This window comes from Molossus molossus, unplaced genomic scaffold (assembly GCF_014108415.1).
Source record: "Molossus molossus isolate mMolMol1 unplaced genomic scaffold, mMolMol1.p scaffold_m16_p_3, whole genome shotgun sequence".
NCBI classification, from domain to species: domain Eukaryota; kingdom Metazoa; phylum Chordata; class Mammalia; order Chiroptera; family Molossidae; genus Molossus; species Molossus molossus.
Window position 1 is genome coordinate 41,617,888 of NW_023425366.1, and position 22,892 is coordinate 41,640,779.

Below are 22,892 nucleotides of genomic sequence, written 5' to 3' on the forward strand. Positions count from 1 at the left end.
CAATATGAGTCATTAAATCTGACAAATACTAATATTGTGGATGTGATGTAATTGCTAGTGGGATTACAAATCATTATAGGCACATCTAGTATAGGAAACATTGTGGCACTAACTAGAAAAGTTATATGTATGTGTCTTCTACATTTCTTCTCATATATTCCAGAGAAATTCTTGCATATTTGTATCAGCTCACATGTATAAGAATGCCTACAGCACCATTGTTCCAAATAGTGGAAACCTACCTGATGTCCATCAACAGAGGAATAAATGTTGACATATTCATATGCACTAAAAATGAGTGAACTATGGCTATATACAACAACATAAATGTATCTTTGAAAAATAGTGTTGTGCATGTGTAAATCCATCTATACATAGTTTAAAAGTAGGCAAACTGTTTAGATTTTTGTGTGACATTTACAAGTGGTAAAACTACAATGAAAAGCCATAGTATGATTACCTCAAATAACAGAATAGTGATAGTCCATTCTGGTGGAGGGGAAATGGGGAGGGAGGGAGAGATTCACTTAAGGAAGGGACATATGGGATTTCAAAGGTATTGTTTCTTAACCTGGCTGGTGGTGGACACGGGAGTTGTTCTGTTATTATTTTTAAATGTAGAAGTATTTATGATACAATTCATAATAAAGTAAATAGGGAATCAGAGAGTCAAAGGGCATAGTTAGTGAGGATGAAGTACAGGAATTTTCTCAAACCAGAAAAACGGTGGTATTTTGAGGGCCATATGGGAAGGTTGTCTCAGGTTCTAGGGAAAGATATTTCTAATCCTGATTTGTCTCTGAGATGTAGTTTTATATCTATAGTTGTCTTATTAATACGGGTACATGAGTCCTATTTACAACTGAGACTTAAGATAAAATATCTCATTGTTTTGATACTAGTATCACTTTCGCAGTTATCCAGGCTCAAACCTTTTCTATTTTACCTGTGTTATCACTAAATCAATGATTCCTTTCCTTTGAAAAATCTCATGTATATTGGTCCCTCTTTTTGTTTTATTATTTAATACCTTTGTTAATGGATGCTTACTCTATAACTTTTGAAAAAAATTAAATTGTAAATTTTTATTACAATTAAAAATGAAGTATTTGAGTATATTTTAATTGAACCGTATAGAAAAGTTTGTTCAAAAACTTTAAAGGCATATTGGGAAAAGTCAGGCTTAAAAATGTTTAGAGACACCTTTTGGTAAAAATAATAAAAATTCCATGCTGCATAGGTACTGCAGATATTTCTGCTAATCTGATCCACTGGCAAAAAAATAAACACGTAAGATTTCATTCAAATCCAGGCTTTTTATTCATTTCTTATTGCTGGAATTTCCTATTTATCTCTTCTTCTTAAGGGAATAAACTGGACCATGATAGCAATAAGCCAACATTTTCTCAGTCTTGCCCTGCTAAACTTCTAGAGCTTAATCTTAACTGGTGGACCAGCCACTTTTGATCCTGTTGCTTGTGGCTTAAGGCTTTCTGAGTTGTCTGCTTTGGTGATTGAAGTTGTGGAGGTACCGATGTTGAGAAGATTGCTGATACTGTGTGGTTACCTCCTTGATTTTCTTTATACTCTTCATTGCTAATTTCTTTACACAGTTTTTAGAGGTTAAGTTCCCTGTGAAACTGTGACCTATAGTCCTAATACAGATTTTGTCCCTCTGGTTTGCCTTTTCTCACACCTAGTTATCAGTACACTGTGTCACTCCTTCCTCCTTAGGAAATTGTGATATTGTGGTAGGTGCTTAGCTGTAGGAATGGTAGTGTTGGTCTTGCCTTTTGGAATATGCACACACTTTCTCCCCTTCTCATCATTGTGGTAATCCTGTTAGTAATTGCACCACTATCTGCACTCTTTTTCAACAACCTCAACCACGGCCTCTCCACTTCCTGGTGTAAGTTATTCTTTATGGTAGTAAATTTGGGGCTTGATGCAAGTTGTGGTAGCTCCTCCTAGATAGTGATGGTGACCAGCTCATGCCTTTCTGTGGTCTACTCTTCAATTCTACTACCAGTGAAACTCAATTTTTCTCTTTTTCATATCCTGTAACAACCATGTAGATGCACTGCTTGGATATCAGTCTTTAAGAAAGAACTTTTTTTAGCTCCAGGGAGTGCATTTAGCTGACAGCCTTTAGCTGTTAATACTTCAGGCACCTTAGCTTTTGAGTTGAGGTCTTGTTTTTTTCTGGGAAACCTGTAGCCAGTGACTGAGCACAGTGTGGTTACTAGGGTATTTACATTTTGGCCCAGTGTGGGACTCCTCCAATCAGCAGTCTTTCCTCTGGAGCTCCCTGCTGATTGGTCAAGACTTTGTCACATCTGCATCAAGGTCTGAGTCTATCTCTGCTCAATCCTGGGTTTATATCTGTTGATAATTGCGTGGAAACCCCTATCTCTACTCATTTATTAAACAATCTCATATCCCTTCTCCTTCACGGGTTTCAGATCCATATCATGATCTGAAAGTTGTCCATGCCCAGTCCTATTTCCTCCTCCTTTTGACTTTCACAGTAAATCTCTTATCCTCCTAACTGTTTCAATATCTGCTTCCCAGAGGACCCAACTGATACATAATACACAGCACTTCTACTGGTTATTTACCTTATTTCTGTCCAAATCAAAGTGCGGTGAGTATTATCTAATTTCTTTTTTTAAGTTCCTCTGCATCCTCCCAGTATTTTCCAGCTCATCATTTTCCTTCACCCAAACACCTGCTTCTCCTGTAATGTCAACTTACCTCAGTAAATGGCACCAGTATCTACTCAGTTTCATTTACATTTGCCTTTCACAATTAAGTCCTTGACCCATCTAGAACTTTTGGGGTGGGGGTGGGAGAATATTGTATGAGATAAGGATCAGCCAGTAAAATGGAGAATTACCAGTCAAGTATGAATGAGATCACAGAGGTAGAATGGTTAGATTATATAAGACTTTGTTATAGGTCATTGGAAGATCTTTGGATTTTACTTTTGTGTGAGATGGGGGCAGGGGGTGGCACTGGAAGGTGTTGGGCAAAGTGTAGTGTATTATAATCTGACTTAGTTTTTACTAGAGATGTCTAGGCTGTTCTGTGGAGAAAAGACAGAAGGGCAGATAGGATGGAAGCAAGGAGTCTGACTAGTTGGGAGAGAATTGCAGTAATTTAGGATCGAGGCATTGGTGGCTTGCACCAAGTTGCTTGTAGTGGAGTTGTTAAGAAATGATTCATTATCTGGGAGTAAGACTCGGGCATCATCATTTTATTTTTAAAAAGCTCCCTAGAAGTTTCTGATATACAATGAGGACTGAGAATCTATGCTACAGTTTATACATTTTTACAGGGGTGTTTGCAATTTAAGCCACATAGGCTTCTTCATCAGCTTAATATAGGGAAGCAGAGAAGCATAGTGATAATAGCAACTTTTGCATCTGATCAAGGTTCAAATCTATGCTAGTCAGCTACTTATGAGCTTCCGTTTTCTCATTTTTAAAATGGAGATAATCTACTACATAGGTATATTTATTACATTTAATGAACCAATGTAGATTAAATGAGCTATTCCCTGACATTCATGCTTAGAAAGTAGTAGCTTAAAGAATGATCTGACCTATCAGACTGGTAAAAAATGTTAAGTTACTAATGTTCAGTTTTAATGAAGGTGTAGAGGAATAGGTCCCATTGTTTGTGGGAAGGTAAACAGGACAATTTTGGAATATCTATATCAGTTTCAGTTTATTTTACCCATTCTGCTTGTAGAAATTTTATTTATGAAAACATTCATGCCTGTGTACAGACACTTTAATATTTTTAATGGCAAACAGTTGAAAACAAATTACTTCAAGAACTATAGGTTATCCTAAGGTAAATTATAGATGCCCCAAGGACTTTATTTAGGGAATACATTGTATTAGATAATATTTAAGATGTAGCTATATAACAAACAGTTTCTAACCTTACTTGACTAATAATCAAATGGGTGGGTAAGGTGAAAACAGATGAAATAAGTAAAATATATATGTGTATGTATGACATGTGTGCAGTTGACCCTTGAACAACACAGGTTAGAACTGTGCAGATTCACATAAAAGTGGATATTTTTTTTCTCTCCACTGAATACTTGTGTACTGTTTTCAGTCTGCAGATTTTGTTATCCAAAGTCTGGGAACCAGTACCCTACAGGTACTGAGGGACAACTGAGTTCAAAAGTGACCATCAATTGGTATTAAATAGGCTGTGATAAACAATGGAATATTATGTAATAATATTACTTAAATAGAAATAATTACTTAGATCTATAGTTATTAACAGATAAGATCCACGCCTATTAAGAGAGGGAAAACAAGTTTAATATATTAAATATAATGCTCTTTCTTCAGATGGTAAATACTAGAGTCAACAGAGAAAGTATGGAGTAGAATGAATTTCAGTAGGCAACACGCAGAAAAGGAGCATTTTAGATTAGCATTTCCCAACCTTTTCGGACTCTGATTTCTTTTCTCAATAATTTTATATTAACATCATTAATTTGTATAATATGATAATGAATTTTAAGTAAAAAAGTATTTTATATCAATATAGTATTAAAAATTGTTTTATGTATTTTTGTTCTATATTTAACAGAATCATTATTGGCTTAGAGTAAGGAAACTTCCTAATAATTATAAATTTAACAGTATAAAATTTCAGGTGTTCTGTGCCACAGTTTAACCATTTATCATGTATGTTAGAAATAAACTTGTAAGTGCAGTCCAGTTTCTTGAGTTCCTGGTCTTGACAAGTAGCTAATTTGACTTCTCACGGACAAAGTTCACTCCCTAATCCTGAGAGTCTGGGGGAAATGCCTTGTAAGGAAAGCAGTATAATAGTCTTAACAGTTTGTAAATTATAAAATTGTATTTGACAATGTTAGGCATTCTATAATTTATGACATTTTTTAAAAATGTGTATTTTATTTCTACTTAGGCCGAATACATCAAGCAATGGTAACATCTTTAAATGAAGATAATGAAAGTGTAACTGTTGAGTGGATAGAAAATGGAGATACAAAAGGCAAAGAGGTAAGATCACTGGGTTAAATTTTATTTCTATTTCTGTAATTAAGTTTTTTAACATAAAACAGGAAAGAAAATATATAACTTTTATATAGTGCATGTATCATTCCTTGAAAGGCTTTCAAATAATTTTAAAATTTCACTCAAAGAAGTCTGCATATCTTATGTGATTAGGAGCACAAAATGTGATCTTAAGAGAGATTCTTTATATGTTGGTTATAATTCTAGATAATCTGGTTTTTGAAGCAATACCATCATTAGGCTAAAATTATTTAACATTTATTCTCTGTAAGTTTATATGAAATATAAAATTTTAATTGTCAAAATACACTCAAAATACATGCGGTTTTTAAAACAGATTGACTTGGAGAGCATCTTTTCACTTAACCCTGACCTTGTACCTGATGAAGAAATTGAACCCAGTCCAGAAACACCTCCACCTCCACCATCCTCAGCTAAAGTAAACAAAATTGTAAAGGTTAGTGATGAAAATTCAGAGCAAGATTTGTGTGTGTTACAGTTTGAAATTGGCAGGCTATGTGGAGTATGTTTCAAGTGTTTGTTGTTTTTTTTTTTTAAAAAAAAAACTTTAATGCTTTCTGCCATTCACATGCATGTATAAACACACATATTTTCAATGATTGAGGCTGTTTAATTCACAATTATGACAATCATAAAATAAAATCCTAGAAATTCCTTGCCTGATTAGGATTATTCCTAAGACTTACAGCTTCTCAGGAAATGTGAATCAAAACAATTTGCTTGTCAGTGTTTGTTGAGTGAATACAAATGACTGATAAAGAATGACTGTTTATTATTCATAATAAATTCTCACTCCAGTTGTCTTATCTGTGAAGGTAAACTTTAAAATTTTGCTGCTATATCCTCCCTAACAGTTTTATCTTTATAAAAATAAAAGGCATGTTATTTTCATTATTTTAAAAGATAATTTCTTTTCATTGTTATTGAAACTTTTCACTCTTAAAATTTTATATAAAAATACAACTCTTTTTAAACTGGGTGGTCTCTCTAAGTTGTTGAATTTACAATTTTTTGTATTTGATTCGAGAGGCATTTGTTGATTTTTCTACATTGTTGATTTTGTCACCTACAAAGATGAATATGACATGGCTTTAACCCTATTGGAATGAACTCGCTATCTTTCAAGGAAGATATACATAGAGACTTAACAATATCAACAAAACCTACTTTTACCATGCATATGAACATAAGGCAGATTTTTAGTTCATATGATTTCAGTATAATGAGAATCACTGCTTAGAGGTCATTAGTTACCATTTGTAAACAGTATTTTTCATATTTGGCTTTACAACCTGAAGGATCTTCATAGTTTATACTTCTGGGTATGTCATTAGCAACACTTGCAGTGCGTTAGAATCATCTGGAAATTTTTTTTTTTTTTGGTACATGCCCCTAGCGGGAACCGAACCCCAGACTCTCTGGTTAGTGATGCGCAGGCTGATGCTCCAGCCACTGAGCCAAACTGACCAGGGCTGGAAATTTTTTTAAAGTAATGATTCCTAAGCCTGCTCCTGGAGATTGTTTTATCTAAAGAAAGGCTCTAGCATTAATACCTTTTTTAATAATACACATCTGATTTGAATGTGAAGTTAGCGTTGAGAACCACTGCATTATTTCTGGGTTTATTTTAGGTATATAAAATGAAGAATTGGTAAATAAATAATAGGACCAAAAATTTGCTGCCCTAATCTATAAGGTTTTTGAACATCTAAATAAACCTTTTAGTATAACTGATAGTGTACATTTCATTTTGATATTTCAGTTTAACAACAGGCTGTAAGTTGTCTAAAATTAGTGTTTTATTAATTTCTCCCTGACATCCAAAGATGAAATGTGTTACATAGTTTTGGCAGGATAACATGATGATTAAAAGTGCACACTTTAGCCCTGGCAATTTGGCTCAGCAGTTAGAGCGGCAGCCCATGTTCCAGAGAATCCCGGGTTTGGTTCCTGCTAAGGGCATGTACCTTGGTTGCAGTTTGTCCCCAGCCCCAGTTGGGGTCAGGTGGGTGGCGGCCAGTCTATGTGTCTTTCTCACATCGATGTTTTTCTCTCTCTCTCTCCCTCTCACTCTATCTGAAGATGAATGCAAAAATGTCCTTGGGTGAGGATTTTTTTTAAAAGTGCACACTTTAGTGAAATTACTTATCCTTCTTTTGCTTCAGTTTCCTCATGTATGAATCCAGAATAGCAATAATAATGAACACATAAGGTTGTTGTGAAGATTAAATGAATTAATACATATAAAATCCTTAGAGCAGTGCCTGGCTCATTATTTCTGAATATTATGGGGGCAGAGAATACTCATGAGAAACTTTACTATTAATAGCAGTAATTCATTAGAAGATTATTTGTATTTTTTCTCCACTTAATTTTAAATTATTTTATGTCTGCCTGTTTTGTTCAAAGAAAGCTGATTATGATATATTGATGAGGAGTAAAGTGAGAAAGTAAAATGAACATTTCTCTTTTATAGAATCGACGGACTGTGGCTTCTATTAAGAATGACCCTCCTCCAAGAGATAATAGAGGTAAAGTAAAAATTTATTAACTTTACCTATTGGCCTTGACGAGGTAAATCAAAAGTAAATATTGGCTGGCCGGCGTGGCTCAATGGTTGAGCATCAACCCATGCACCAAGAGGTCGACAGTTCGATTCCCAGTCATGGCACATGCCCAGGTTATGGACCTGATCCCCAATGGTGAGCATGCAAGAGGCAGCCAATTGATGTTCTCTCTCATCGATGTTTCTCTCTCTCTCTCCCTCTCCCTTCCTCTCTCTCTAAAATCAATAAAGAAAAAAAATATTAAAAAGTAAATATTACCCTTGACATTATTATTTATTTAAATTTTACATGACTAATTTTAAGATTAGTATCTCAGTTTCCTAATATAATGTTGATAATATAAAAAAATTACTTATAAAGGTACATGAAGAATATGAAGCTCCATGATATATGCAATTTCTGATTCATCTTATTTACCCAATTTTTCCAGTTTGAGGAGAGTTATGATAAAGAAGGAAATGGGGAAGTAGTCTGTTGCTTAATTTCACAAGGGTAAATTTAATCATCATGACATTTTACATAATTTTTTGGCTAACAAGCTTCCAAAAAGGGTCCTGGATAACTTCAGAGTCAGCTAAAAAAAGTTGAACAGGTATAAATTTTAGTTAATTGCAGGTCTTCCATATAATTTTAGCCAGGAGATATAAACATAGTTAATTTCTTACTTACTATTCAGCAGTCAGAGTGGTACTTTCTTATAGTGATGTTTTTCTATATGTATGGATGATGAGGAAGGATGACATAGGTATCAGAGGAGAGACTGGAAGTAAGGTAAAGTCCTGTATACTTTGCATACTATCCTTTGAGTCTTGTGAAAACTTTTATTTCTTTGTAAAATGTGATACTTATATTTAATTTATATGCTCTTTTCCACATTTAGAACATCCACAGTAGGAAATTCTCTATTTAAGGAGCAAAGAGAATATTTGAGGAGCAAAGAATTGGACTTGGAATACAGATGGGTTAAAGGACTTAAGTTTTTACTTTTTGTGGTTGTGAATTGTGTACATTTTTCAAAATGAGAATGCATTGAAAATTCACATTTTGTACACTTATATTTTTTAGTGATTACTAAAAATTAATCTTGGCTTTGGTTTTTATATAAGTTATTCATTGAGTTTGGTAGTTAAAACTACATTGGTGGCACCTAAATCTGCACATAATATGCTGAAAACCTCTTAGCTTGTCAGTTTATTGAATAGAATTATTTATATATTCTGTTTATGCACACATAAGTAGAAAACGTGGTGATTTGCAAATGCAGCTTTTAAGTATCAGTTCTTTTCAGTCACCTCTGTTTCTTTTACCAAGATTTCACCTTTACTAATTTTCTGTTCTGAATTTAAAATTTTTGTTTTACTTACAGTGGTTGGTTCTGCACGTGCACGGCCTAGTCAGCTTCCTGAACAGTCTTCCTCTGCACAACAGAATGGTAGTGTTTCAGATATATCTCCAGTTCAAGCTGCAAAAAAGGAATTTGGACCTCCTTGTATGTAAATCATGTATCAAGGATTCAGTCATTTTAGGCATACATGTACTCTCTCTTGGTCATCTTTATAAGTCCCCAAATGGTAAACAGTCTTCATTGCAAACTTGATTGCAGATTTCATTTTACCACTGTAAAATTTGTTTTTCTTGTTCGTTTGTTAATTGGGTTTTTAAATGTATGTTTTGGATTTTAAAAAATTATTGCTATAAAATTATAAGTATTTCAGTTATTTTGAATTTAAAAATCTGGGCAGATGATAATTTGACAGATGTTACAGAATAAATTCTTACTCTTTTTGCTTCAAAGATCTGTGATTCTAAACCAAGAGATGACATGTATCAATATGTTAGAGTCATTTTTCTTGACTCTTATTTGTATATTGTCCTGTTCCTAGTTTTGTTAAAGCAGCTCATTAAGTAAACTTCACATAGTTGTTATAGGCATGCTTTGTCACTGTGTATTTTAGTTATGTGGCGAAATTATACATACAATTTTGTGTATAAGTACAGTAGCTCATGTTTTTCTTTCAGCACGTAGGAAATCTAATTGCGTGAAAGAAGTAGAAAAATTACAAGAAAAACGAGAAAAAAGGAGACTGCAGCAGCAAGAACTTAGAGAAAAAAGAGCCCAGGTTTGTAATAGAAACACATTTTGTTTGTGCACCAGCTGAAGATCACTGTGTCAATGGAAGTGATTGGCTGAGGAAAAAGTAGTTGAGGGTTCATTTGAAGATTTTAATATAGTTTCTTAAGTTAATATTGAGGAATAATATAAAGTCTTGTAAAAAAATAAGTTATAGTGGATTTTACTACATGTACTTTTCATGTTTTAGTGGGCTTGTGTTAGTCCTAAAGTTTGTTCCATTTTGAATAATATACTATTGTGTTACAGAATTCTAATAAAGAATAATAAGATTTTGACTTTTTAAAAGTATCTAAAATTACATTTAGAAAAATATTCAATTAAAGTACTTGATTATGTTATAAATTTTAATGTTTTTTCATGGTTAATAATAAGGTCAACATAACACATTGAAAGTGGGGAAATTTCTTGTGTTTTGATTTATACTAGACACTGAGAGTGTATCTGTGTTGTGCTCCTCGTATTCCCTTTAGATGGTAGCAAAACTTTATTAACATTGGAAAAATTGCAAAGAGAACTGGTCTTTTATCTCTTTATAGGTCTTCTCGCATTAAAGATTCTGTTATTGTACATATACTTCCTCCATTGTTCTTATATCCTCAGAACTTGTTTCCTATAATAAAACAGGATTTTATTTATTTTTAGTTTAGGAATATGTTCAAATGCCCTTAATTATAAGGATGCTGTGCTTGGGAATTGTGGAACCAGTATAACATTCAACCTGAGTAAATCAGCTTCTATCTAAAGATAATCTGAGAATGACCAGTTGGGTTTTGAAATAAATAATACACAAAATAGATCTATTGATACTTAGCACAGCTGCCACCTGGTGTTTCTTTTGGGTACTTCATCATATTTTTACATCTCTTTGTGATCTCTTAATTTCCACTTTAGCATACTACTTCTCAATTGACATAGTTGGTATTATTTCTTACAAGAAGGTTACTTGAAAGTAAGTTTCATTAACAGTTTTGATGTTTAATTATATTCAAAACAAATCTGCATATGGTGTATGAAAAATATGACTTCTGAGAATGTTCAGTAGCCTAGGAGTGGCTGTTAACTATTGCTACTTACTACATCTTAATCTGAATCTTCTCGGTTTTGAAGCAAAGTAAATTGCTTAACATTTTCCCCCTAGGCCAAGTAACCAAAGAAAGAATGGCTGCCAACTCCATCATTACATAGTTAATTAAGGGAACTTACTTCTAAGGCAGTCTTGGTTAGTGGCAAGAAGACATGGATATTTGTCATGTGGCAGGTGCCGCAGAGTTATATAGGACAGAGAAGGATGGATAGGGTTACTAGGGTTTGACTTGCCACAGATGAGGGGAAAATGCCTTACATACTTGCCAAGGGCAGGGTGAGGGTCTCTTTCAGGAACTAGTGTGCCTGGGGCATAGGAGAAGGGTCAGTCTCTGAGGGTATTTAAGTAGGAAACATCACTGTTCTGGCCCATATCTAGCAGGATCTATTTGGATCTAGCTGGAGGGTCAGCAGCAGTGAGGCAGGGTCAGGAAGTGGTTATGTCTTAGAACAGTCTCTCCTCCATAGCAGTCAGTGTTGAATAATTTGAATATTAAAGATTTTTAAATTATCTTGGCTTTGGATTTCTTTAAATTCTGTGTCCTATCGATTTGGAGCTGTTTTACGATGCCTTAATGTGTGTGTGTGTGTGCGTGTGTGTGTGTGTGTGTGTGCGTGTGTGTGTGTGTGTGCGTGTTTTTTAAGAGAGTCAACAAAAATAGAAAATGAACATAAATGAATCCATATTTCTACTTTGCTGAAACACTGGATTAAAAATTGGGAAGACTCTGATTAAATGAATTTTTTTAGAATTTCAGCTTTTCTAGAGATGAGCACTATTTCTTGTTTGCTCTATTTTGTGGGATAATTAATAACATGAATTTTTTAAATAGGTCAAGGGTAGCTTTAATGAGGAATGTTTGGTTTAGAGGTAACAGAATGTGTGTAAACTAACACAATTTTACTTTTATTGATATGTTTGTTTTTTAATTTTTTTAGAGAGAGAGAGAGATGAGAAGCATTGATTGGCTGCCTCCTGCACACCCCTAACTGGAAATTGAACCAGGACCTCTCAGTCCATGGGACGACACTCAATCCACTAAGCTACACAGGCTGGGCCAGAATTGTACTTTAAATACAAAAGTGATTCCTGAGCATTTGATTAGTCATAACTCTGAAGCTAAATTATGTCATGTCTTCAGTTTTGAGTCTGGGCTTAGCTAGGGCAAATGACAATCTATTAGTTTAATTTCCAAACCACATAACACAAATGCAGCAAATACCATATTACTATAATTATAATATGTGATTCTCTGTTTTATTACAGGATGTTGATGCTACAAACCCAAATTATGAAATTATGTGTATGATCAGAGACTTTAGAGGAAGTTTGGATTATAGACCATTAACAACAGCAGATCCTGTAAGATTTTTTTTTAAATCATTGCTGTGGAACTCTGTACTGAATTAAAAACATGCTTGATACCCACTAAATTAATGTAGTATTTACTAGGTAAATTTTTCTTTCTTTATGTGCTCATTTCTTACATTTTAAGAAAATCATGAAATCATCCACATTTATGCTTCTCTTCCATAATTGATGTATCAGACATGCTTCCCACAGAATGTCTGTTTCAAAGCAAAACCTTCCTTATTTTTGGTAGGGCAGAGCAACAATTAAAGGAGTTAGGTCTAAACACCCAACTTCCTTTATTTCCTTTTTGGCTTGTGCTATAGGTTCCACTGTCCATTTTATTATTATATTATTTTGGCTTTCAACAATAAGTGATGTTTGTTGAGGACTGTAGTAGACCAGAAATTTAGTGCTCAAAAAGTGTTCTGCTGTCTTTTTACTCAATTCTTTTCCTATTGAAGAATGAGAATTTATTGGACAGGGAATACTTTTGTAATTGGTACTTAACGAAAAATAATCCATCTGACCTAGTATATAGAGAATGTAGTATTGGATACACAAAATACATTTGTATTTAGCAGATGTATTATATAGGATATAATTGAGTTCATAACATTTGTATCCCCTATATTTGAGTACCCCTCCATGTGGGTACCCTTGCTACCCTTCCCTGTGTGTAACCTACTTTTTCTGAGCTCATACTTTAAGACAGGGCTTAGCAAACTTTTTCTGAAAAGGGCTTTGTGAACCATATGATAATGGTATTTGTCATAACTATTCAATTCTGCTTTTGTAGTATGAAAGCAGTCATAGACAACACACAAATGAATGGGTATGACTGTTTTAGTAAAACATTACAAAAGGAGGTAGTGGGCTTGATTAAACCTGCAGGTCATACTTTGCCAATCCCTGCATTATGTTAGATATTATTAAAAGACAAGTGTTGGGAACATAAATTTTATGGAAAATATTTATGTGTATGAACTGGCATATTCAAATTATTTTGCGCAATAATCTCCTGGGAATCATGTTTCTTACCTATATAGTTAGTTATCTTTGCAAACAACTTATCCTATAATCTACCTGAAAATACACCACTTGGTAGGAAATTTTACTTGTTTTATACAACACATCTTAAAGTTAATAAGGCAGCTTCTTAACAAGAGCTTAATGCTATTAAGACTATTAGTGTCCTCTACAAGATTATTTCCTAATGGTTTACCAAATAACAAAATAAGGGAGTCTCCATTATACTCAAATTTTTAGAAATAATTGTGTCTGATAACTATTAAAATTTGTGCAAGTTAACTAGTTTGTTTAATCCTTACCTGAGAATATTTTTTTATTTATCTTCAGACAGAATGGGAGGGGGAGAGAGAGAGAGAGACAGAGTGAGAGAGGGAGAGAGACATCGATGTGAGAGAGACACATCGACTGGTTGCCTCCTGCATGACCCCGAACCGCAACCAAGGTATGTGCCTTTGACTGGAATCAAACCCACGACTCTTTGGTCCACAGGCCAGTGCTCCAACTGCTGGGCCAAACCAGCCAGGGCTTAATATGTTTTTTTTAAACTTACTTATCCTATTTATGCCATGCATAAATTTCCAAAATCTCTGAAGGAAATATTGCATAATTGACTTTTTATTGTTTTATGTACCACTGATGATAATTAAAATAAAATATTTTATTTCTAGATTGATGAACATAGGATATGTGTTTGTGTAAGAAAACGGCCACTCAATAAAAAAGGTATGATGCTTATTGAACTGTAATAAAATGTTGATTTTCATTTTGTAATAGCAGAAATCAAATTTGTTTGGAACAGTTCAATGTAAATCATTTCATGTGTACATAACCATTGTGCAGATTTCTATGGTTAATCTGTTGATTTTGTTACTGCTTGATGAATAATTGCCATTTCTGGTTCTTGCTTCACAGAAATCTTGTTTATTTTTTACCTTATTGTTGAAATACTCTGCTTACTGAGTGGGATATTTATATTTACAGAACTTATTACTTTTTGTACATTAATTCAAATGCTGTAAAAGTTTCTGAGCATTCATTTTCATTTATTCTTTTAGAAACTCAAATGAAAGATCTTGATGTAATCACAATCCCTAGTAAAGATGTTGTGATGGTACATGAACCAAAACAAAAAGTAGATTTAACAAGGTACCTAGAAAACCAAACATTTCGTTTTGATTATGCCTTTGATGACTCAGCTCCTAATGAAATGGTTTACAGGTAGGTAAATTTTTATTCTCACACCATGTATTTATTATACCCTGCAACTTAATTGATCTTGGCACATCTCTCCAGAGAATGTTATATGCTTTTGTATTCTGAGTTTAAACAAAGAATATGTAATAAACACTGTAATAAATAGTAACACTTGTTCTCTTTAATGCTCCCCCAAATCATAGTTTTCATTACTGATTAATTTATTTGTATGCGTATCACATAATATATGTCTGGATAGGAAATTTATAAAAAATGTTAACATTTTTGTATCCCTGAGAAATGGGAAGTAGTTAGAAGAGGACTTTTATTTTTCTCTTTAATTCCTACACTAGTAAAGAAGTTTGAAATATTTATTGTATATTAGTTTAATTTGGCTAAATCTTTATTTAGCTTGTACTACCACTTAAAGGGGGGGGGAAGTGCTGTAGATCTATTTGCATTTGTCTAATTTTTATCGTCTTTGAGCTTTGGGATAGTTTTAATACATGAAATTCTTGTATGTTAACATATTCAACTTATAAACAGCTCAAGTTTACATGTGTAATATATTGATATCCAAAATTTTTATGCCAAATTTAAATTTTCATAGATAGTGTGTAAACATTCGCCTCTAATTATTATAACAGGTCATTTTTGGCAGCATTGTTATTTCAAACTGCAATAACAATGATGCTATATAGAACTTGACAGTTTACTCTAATGCTATGTCTTGTTGCCTTTTTACTTTATAAATATGACTGCAAACAGACAATTGAAGAGTTCTAATGAGTTGCCCTGGCCAGGTAGTTGGTTAGAGCATCATCCTGATGCTCCAAGGTTGCGTCAAGGTTTCAGGTTCAATCCCCATTTAGGGCACATACAAGAAGCAACCAGTGAATACATAAATAAGTGGAACAATTGATGTTTCTCTCTCTCTCTCAAATCAATAGATTGATAATGTTTTAAAAAAGAATTTTTAAGTATCCTAAGAATTAAAGATGTTATAAATGATAAAGTGTTGAAACCCAACTCCATTTGTCTTAAGCTAGCAAACTGGGAGTTCAGTTGTAAAGAAAGAGGACAAAATTAAAGGACATGAGATAGAAATATTGTGAAAAAATTGTTTTAAAAGAGAATTATAATTATAAATTAAATATTTTTTACCTTTTTTGAGAATGGAGTCCACTCCCTCCCCCTATTCTCTTCTCTACTTCCACTCGCTGCCTATAAAATGTCTGTTTGCCTTTTATAGTCACTCTCAAGAAATTATTATAAACAAAGGTATGTTTTTGTATATGCTAGGTTTAGTAAACATTCTGTGTTGTGACTGTATTTATGCTTCTTAACTTTACCAATATTAATTCTACCCCCTCTCTTATCCTTAACTTTTATGGATTGAGGAATTAGACTTTTTCTTGTTTAATGCAGCTCATTTCTAGAACTTTTTCTGTTCTTTTTTTGTTCTGTATCTTCTCCTGTTCCTTAAAAAAATATAGCAGCAGCCCAGCCTGTGTGGCTCAGTGGTTGAGCGTCAACCTATGCAACAAGAGGTCGCTGGTTCAATTCCTGGTCAGAGCACATCCCTAGATTGTGGGCCCAGTCTGCAGTGAGGAGCATGCAGGAGGCGGCCAATCAATGTTCTCTCTCATTGATGTTTCTGTCTCTCTCTTCCTCTCCCTTCCTCTCTCTCTAAAATCAGTAAAGGAAGGAAAAAAATATATATATATATATACACACACACATACATACATACATACATACATACATACATACAGTTGGCCCTTGTTTATTGTGGTTAATCAGTTCCAGACTACCACGGTAAATGAATTTCTGCGAAGTAGGATTCTTTATTTATAAATCAAATATTTTCACAGTTAGAGCATAGATAACCTGTTTACAACCTTCTAAATATGTTTTTTAACATTGTTAGAGCCCTCTAGACATGAAATAACACCTTTTAGTCACCATTATACTCGTATTACCCAATATAGTAGACAGAATCAGAGAAAATAAGACATATTAGATGTTACAAATAACATATTGTTAGTGTACATTAATTACACACACACACACATACAGTTCTTATACACAACCACTAACCTATGAAAATAGTGCAGCTTGTTTGATGATGAAGCAATGAAGATGAAGAGATGTACTGCTCAGCAGAGAAGAGCAAGGTTACTGCTCCTCTGAAGGCACGACCTCAGTAGGAGAGTCTTCAGGTGGTGCAGTATCTTCAGCAGGTGCGTCGTCATCTTCTGCTGAAGGAGTACTGGGAGTAGGCAGTGGGTGTCTGGGTGCACGGCTGAAGAACATCGTGATAGGCAGTTGCTGGCACTGTCTTTTTATATGCGTGAAGAGGCTTTTGTAGGGTTCTTTCGCTCCATCAAGTGCATTCCAGAACTGCAATGTACGCATCATTTGTGGGCCCCACTCGCCAGTCATGTCCTGTACTACTTTAATAGTTCTCACGACTTGAGAAAGACTCAAGTGTAAGGCCAACTTTCTCCTCCTGACCCCCAGAAACCTCTGGCTGCTCTTCCTCCTCCTCACTTGCAGACTTAGTCATCTCCACCAGATCCTCATCAGTTAAGGGATCCAAATGTGTCTCCAGCAGCTCATCCATGTCATCGTGGGTCATATCCATGAAACATTCTCCTCCCAGCATCTGGGCTAGCCTAACTGCCTAATCCACTGCCGAGTTGCTTATATCCTTTGGGGTGAATCCTCTGTTGTCGACAGTTTCAGGCCACAACATCTTCCAGCTGGCCTTCACGGTCTCCATCTTTATGACCTTCAATGTGGCCTGGATGTTCTTCAGTCAGGTCACAATGGTATACTGCCACCAGTACTCCTTCAGCAAGAAGTTCTCCTCAAGATCCTGCCTTCAACGAGGTGCTGCAGGGTGTTTCAAGTATAGAGGGCCTTGAACGTGCGTATAATGCCTTGATCCATGGGCTGGAACAGCGAAGTGGTGTTGGGAGGAAGGAACTCGGTCTGCACAACATCGTAGGATAGGTCTTGCACATCACCTGCATCATTGTCCATGAGGAGAAGGACATTAAACTCGAGTCCCTTCTCCGTGAGATACAGCTTGACTTGGGGAATGAAGCACTTGTGGAACCAGTCTGATGACAGCTGCTTCGTGATCCAGCCCTTGTGCATCCAGTGCACTGGCAGCAGGTTCTTGTTTTTATTCTTCAGGGCCCTAGGGTTCTTGGCCTTGTAGATAAGTGCAGGCTTGAGCAAAAATCCCTCAGCATTTCCACACATAACGATAGTCACACTATCCTTATATGCCTTGAAGCCACGGACCTTGGCCTCGTCCTTGAAAATGAATGTCCGGGAAGGCATTCTTTTCCCGAACAGTCCTGTTTCGTCCATATTGAACACCTGTTCAGAAACCTTCTGGAACGTGTTGTTCACGTAGTCCTCTGCTGCAGGCTGGTCAGCAGAGGCAGCTTCTCCGTGGAGAATGACACTATTCAGATGATACCTCTTCTGGAACTTCTCGAACCAACTCTTGCTCACCGTGAAATCCATGAACATTGCAGAAGAGGGTCCTTGTTGAGGTTCATCCGCCGTAAAGCGCTGATAGAGCTGCCTCGCCTTCTCCCAGATGGCCAGCAAATCTAATGGAATGTTTTTCTTGCTGCTGTCGCTGATCCAAACAGGGCAGACTCCGTTTTCACTGTGAACTTATTACGACTTGTCACGACGCGCATTGCTTCCTTGTTGAAAGAGACAGTAGCCGTTGCATGGATGTTATTTTCATCATTACAGATGGAGCGAACGTAGACTCATTCAAGTCATAATGGTGGGCAACCTCCACAATTTTCTTGCCATCTTTGATCATATCCAAGAGTTTCACCTTCTGGATGGTAAGCATATTCCACTGGCGCTTAGTTTCATCGTCAGAAGGCTTAGAAGAAGCAGCACGTTTAGGAGCCATCGTGGGGCTTAGATAAAAGTTTTCATAAATCACAAACACCAGAGCAAAGATGCTTCCATGTGTAGCGATGTAGAATTGTTTATGGGAGAAACGAACTTGCATGAGGCTGAGCCAATCAGTGAACAGCATGCTCTGATTGACTTGGTTTCACCACACTCGATATTTTGGGGGGAAAGTTATTGCCTGCACTCAAGGAGTGGTTGAGTGGTTGCACCTGATTTGTGGGGGTGCTCAAATACATAGGCCTACAGTCCATAGGTACAGCTATTTTAATTTTAATTGTAATACAGGGATGTATAATTGATTCATACAACCGAGCGTACGCTTTATCGTTTTCACTCTCAGTCAACTTTTTAATGAATATGTGTATTTGAAAAAACAGTGATAGAGTGAAGCCACGGAAGCACGAAGTGGTGAGGGACAACTGTATATATATATCAGCAGAGTTGTATAAATTGTTTGACATATATTATTTTGAAGTCTATATAAAAAGTAGATTTGCTGAGCTGGTCACATGGTGAGGGTGGGGGTAAGGGGATCGCTCTAGTTTACGGCCTGTGTCTATGGTTGGGCCCGTACCATCCAGCTTTTCCGAACAGAGCTTGAGTGTATGGTGCCCCAAAAACCCGCTCCCGGCCCCGATAACGGGCTGCACCTGCAGCTCCGGTCATGGGGTAAAGGTCTCCTGTGATCTGAAAATGGCTACCCCTCGATAATAAGCCAGTGGCTGAGATTGGTGTTGGTGCCTATGGGATGGTGTACAGGGTTCGTGATCCCCACCGTGGCCACTTTGTGGCCCTCAAGAGGGTGACAGTCCCCAACGGAGGGGGTGCTGGAGGGGGCTTTCCCATCAGCACAGTTCGCGAAGTGGCTTACTGAGGCGGCTGGAGGCTTTTGAGCATCCCAATGTTAACCGGCGGATGGATGTCTGTGCCACTGCCCGAACTGACCGGGGAGATCAAAGTGACCCTGGTGTTTGAGTATGTGGACCAAGATCTAAGGACTTATTTGGACAAGGCACCCCCACCAGGCTTGCCAGTGGAGACCATCAAGGATCTGATGTGCCAGTTTCTAAGAGGCCTGGATTTTCTTCATGCCAACTGCATTGTTCACTGAGACCTGAAGCCAGAGAACATTTTCGTGACAAGTGCTGAGACAGTCAAGCTGGCTGACTTTGGCCTGGCTAGAATCTACAGCTACCAAATGGCACTTACACTCGTGGTTGTTACACACTGGTACTGTGCTCCAGAAGTTCTTCTGCAGTCTACGTATGCAGCACCTGTGGACTTACGGAGTGTTGGCTGTATCTTTGCAGAGATGTTTTATCGAAAGTTTCTCTTCTGCGGAAACTCTGAAGCTGACCAGTTAGACAAAATCTTTGACCTGATTGGGCTTCCCCCAGAAGATGACTGGCCCGGAGATGTGTCTCTACCCAGAGGAGCCTTTTCCACCAGAGGGCCCCACCCAGTGCAGTCGGTGATATCTGAGATGGAGGAGTCTGGGGCACAGCTGCTGCTGGAGATGCTGACTTTTAACCCACACAAGCGAATCTCTGCCTTCTGAGCCCAGCAGGACTCTTATCTACAAAAGGCAGAAGGTAACCCAGAGTGAGCAGCAGAATGGCTGCAAGAGAAGAGAAGCTGTCATTTACCTTCCTTTGAACACTTGAGTGGAGAAGCCCCCCCCTCCCCCACCGAGAAGGAAGGCCCTTGTATATCTTTTTATATAGGGCTATAGAGATGCTTACTCTAACTTTTTAGAGAATATGTTGCAGCCTGCCTTAATGACATTCCCCCCCTCCCCTTCCTTTTGACGATTATCCTTCTGTCCTCCTATTTCCTTACACCAAGAAGTATGTCCCTTATTCTCCCCTTCTTTACCTTGATACTGGGATCCTTTTTTATACAGGAAAAAAACAAAACAAAACAAAAAAAAGTAGATTTGCTTTCTATTAGGGCTCTGCTTGATAAAATATTTCTTTTCCCTCCTACCTTTAATTTTAACTCTGGTGGTGATTACATCTGTAGGTTTGAAAAATAATTCAAACCATAATGTTTTGGCATCCTTTTCTTGAATCAAGACTATCAACTCAGAACTCAGCTTCTCATAAGAATAATTTTTACTTGTACACATTCATTGAAATCTTACCACTTTTCTATTTGTTTAGATCAGTGGTTCTCAACCTTCCTAATGCCGTGACCCTTTAATACAGTTCCTCATGTTGTGGTGACCCCCAATTGTAAAATTATTTTTGTTGCTACTTCATAACTGTAATTTTGTTTTCCTATGGTCTTAGGTGACCCCTGTGAAAGGTTCATTTGACCACCAAAGGGGTCACAACCCACAGGTTGAGAACTGCTGGTTTAGATGGTATAAGATAATGATTTTGTAGTTTTCTTTTCTCCTTAGCTTTTCTCTATTGAGGTTACCACTTTTTTTTACTGTTTCTATGGAAACTTGGGGGTTTTTTTGTTTTCTTTTTTGTTTGGTTTCATTATATACAGGGTGGGACAAAAGTAGGTTTACAGTTGTGAGTACACAAAACAGTTTATTTTGCATTACTATTTGTTAATTATTATATTAATTTCTGTACAGATAACTGTAAACCTACTTTTCCCCCACCCTGTGTGTTTTAGTTATCTGGCTCGTATTACCATCTTTTGTTGTTAATTATTAAACTTTTCTACATATGTCATAGCTCAGTTACTGTCAAGTTTTATTGTCTATCATTATTGTGATTATTATTTATTATGGACTTATTGCTTGAAATTGTGCTTTAAGGACTTTTAGGATATAGTTATTTTAAATTGTTAACAAATCAATGGACTCAATTGTAGCCTTACAGTTAGCTTATTTATTTGTTAAAAATCTTAGTATAACCCTGGCCAGTTTGGCTCAGCGGTTAGAGTGTCGGTCCGCAGACCGGAGAGTCCCGGGTTCCGTATCTGCTAAGGGCACGTACCTTGGTTGCAGTTTGTCCCCGGACCCGGTTGGAGTCGTGTGGGTGGCAACCAGTTGATGTGTCTCTCTCACATCGATGTTTCTCTCTCTACCTCCCTCTCCCCTCCCTCTCTATGAAGATAAATGCAAAAAAAAATGACCTCAGGTGAGGATAAAAAAGAAAAAAAATTCTTGGTATAAGTTTTATTTATTAATAAGACCCTGTATTACTTTTATTTCTTATTTGTTTGACTTAAATATTGTAGACGCATTATAACTAGTGCTTATTATTTTTAAGGTTTACAGCTAGACCACTAGTAGAAACTATATTCGAAAGGGGAATGGCTACATGCTTTGCTTATGGGCAGACTGGAAGTGGAAAAACTCATGTAAGTAATTTATTATAGTTATATCCTGGTATGAAGCTAGTTTATTTTCCTTATAGCTTAATTCTTAGACCTAAATTCTTAAGATTTATTTCTGAAAAATGTCTTTTATTTTTTATTTTCTTTTTAACATATAGACTATGGGAGGTGACTTTTCAGGAAAGAACCAAGATTGTTCTAAAGGAATTTATGCATTAGCAGGTAACCATGTTTTGTGTTTTATTTTTTGCCTATCATTCATAATATTCTTATTGAATATTATTCAGGTGGCTTTGAAATAAGACACGGGCATATTGCCCAGAAATTTAAAGTAACTATAATACTATATTTACTGTATATTATGTCAATTTGAGATTATCAGACTGCTTGAAAGAACTGTGCATTTGGAGCAGAAATTTTGATTATGTTATTTTGTCACATTGTTGGAGCTTACTGTTTATTGTTGAATAATCATTTGTGAAAAGCTTCCATTTGGTATGGTAATGAGAGCAACCTTATTATGACCACTTAAAATTTTATGAAATTTATAAGGATAGATAGCGTCCTTTTATTAAATAATGAAAGAGAGGGGCATCTAAACCTGAAGTGTAAAAAAATAACTATTACAACTATCTTTTGTAACATTAATGTTTACTTTAGTCTTCATTTTCATTGTTGATGTTATTAATGTAGGTAAAGATTAACTGATACTTCTAAAAATAGAAAATTGAAAATGCTTTTTAAAGATAGTATTTGTTGCATCTTAACAAATTTTCTCCATATGAAATTCTTGATAGCTCGAGATGTCTTTTTAATGCTAAAGAAGCCAAACTATAAGAAGTTAGAACTTCAAGTGTATGCAACCTTTTTTGAAATTTACAGTGGAAAAGTAAGTGGAAACCTAAAAAAAAAAATGTTTTGTTTTTAGTTTTTTAAATTGTGATGAAATTACACATAACAAAATTTACTGTTTTAACCATTATTAAGTATACAAATTCAGTGGCATGTACATTTACATTGTTGTGCAACCATTGCTACCACATAATTTTTATATGTATTTAGAATATTGTGTTAGAATTTTGTTATGAGATTTTTTTTTAATTCCCTTTAGCTCAAATATTGAGCACTTTATTTAAAAAATTGTTGCTTTAGAAATAATTTTTAGACTTTGAATGACTAATTCT

The 22,892-nt window shown here is 35.7% G+C and overlaps 1 protein-coding gene and 1 pseudogene across 7 annotated transcripts in view; both read left to right on the forward strand.

The window, feature by feature from the left end:
* The window catches only part of KIF2A (kinesin family member 2A), a 74,958-nt gene that overhangs the window by 34,655 nt on the left and 17,411 nt on the right, over window positions 1-22,892 (forward strand). For 3 of the 7 annotated variants that reach the window (XM_036278666.1, XM_036278671.1, XM_036278667.1), the window contains exons 2-12: window positions 4,960-5,054; window positions 5,407-5,526; window positions 7,567-7,621; window positions 9,024-9,146; window positions 9,677-9,777; window positions 12,142-12,237; window positions 13,926-13,980; window positions 14,313-14,475; window positions 21,642-21,732; window positions 21,867-21,930; window positions 22,506-22,597. In XM_036278666.1, the coding sequence (XP_036134559.1) occupies window positions 4,960-5,054; window positions 5,407-5,526; window positions 7,567-7,621; window positions 9,024-9,146; window positions 9,677-9,777; window positions 12,142-12,237; window positions 13,926-13,980; window positions 14,313-14,475; window positions 21,642-21,732; window positions 21,867-21,930; window positions 22,506-22,597 (1,055 nt within the window). Of the gene's footprint in view, window positions 1-2,571; window positions 2,645-4,959; window positions 5,055-5,406; window positions 5,527-7,566; window positions 7,622-9,023; window positions 9,229-9,676; window positions 9,778-12,141; window positions 12,238-13,925; window positions 13,981-14,312; window positions 14,476-21,641; window positions 21,733-21,866; window positions 21,931-22,505; window positions 22,598-22,892 lie in introns of those variants that run through there. The other 4 variants (XM_036278669.1, XM_036278668.1, XM_036278672.1 and 1 more) reach the window with 4 other exon arrangements.
* On the forward strand, window positions 19,102-20,014 carry LOC118641439 (annotated as a pseudogene).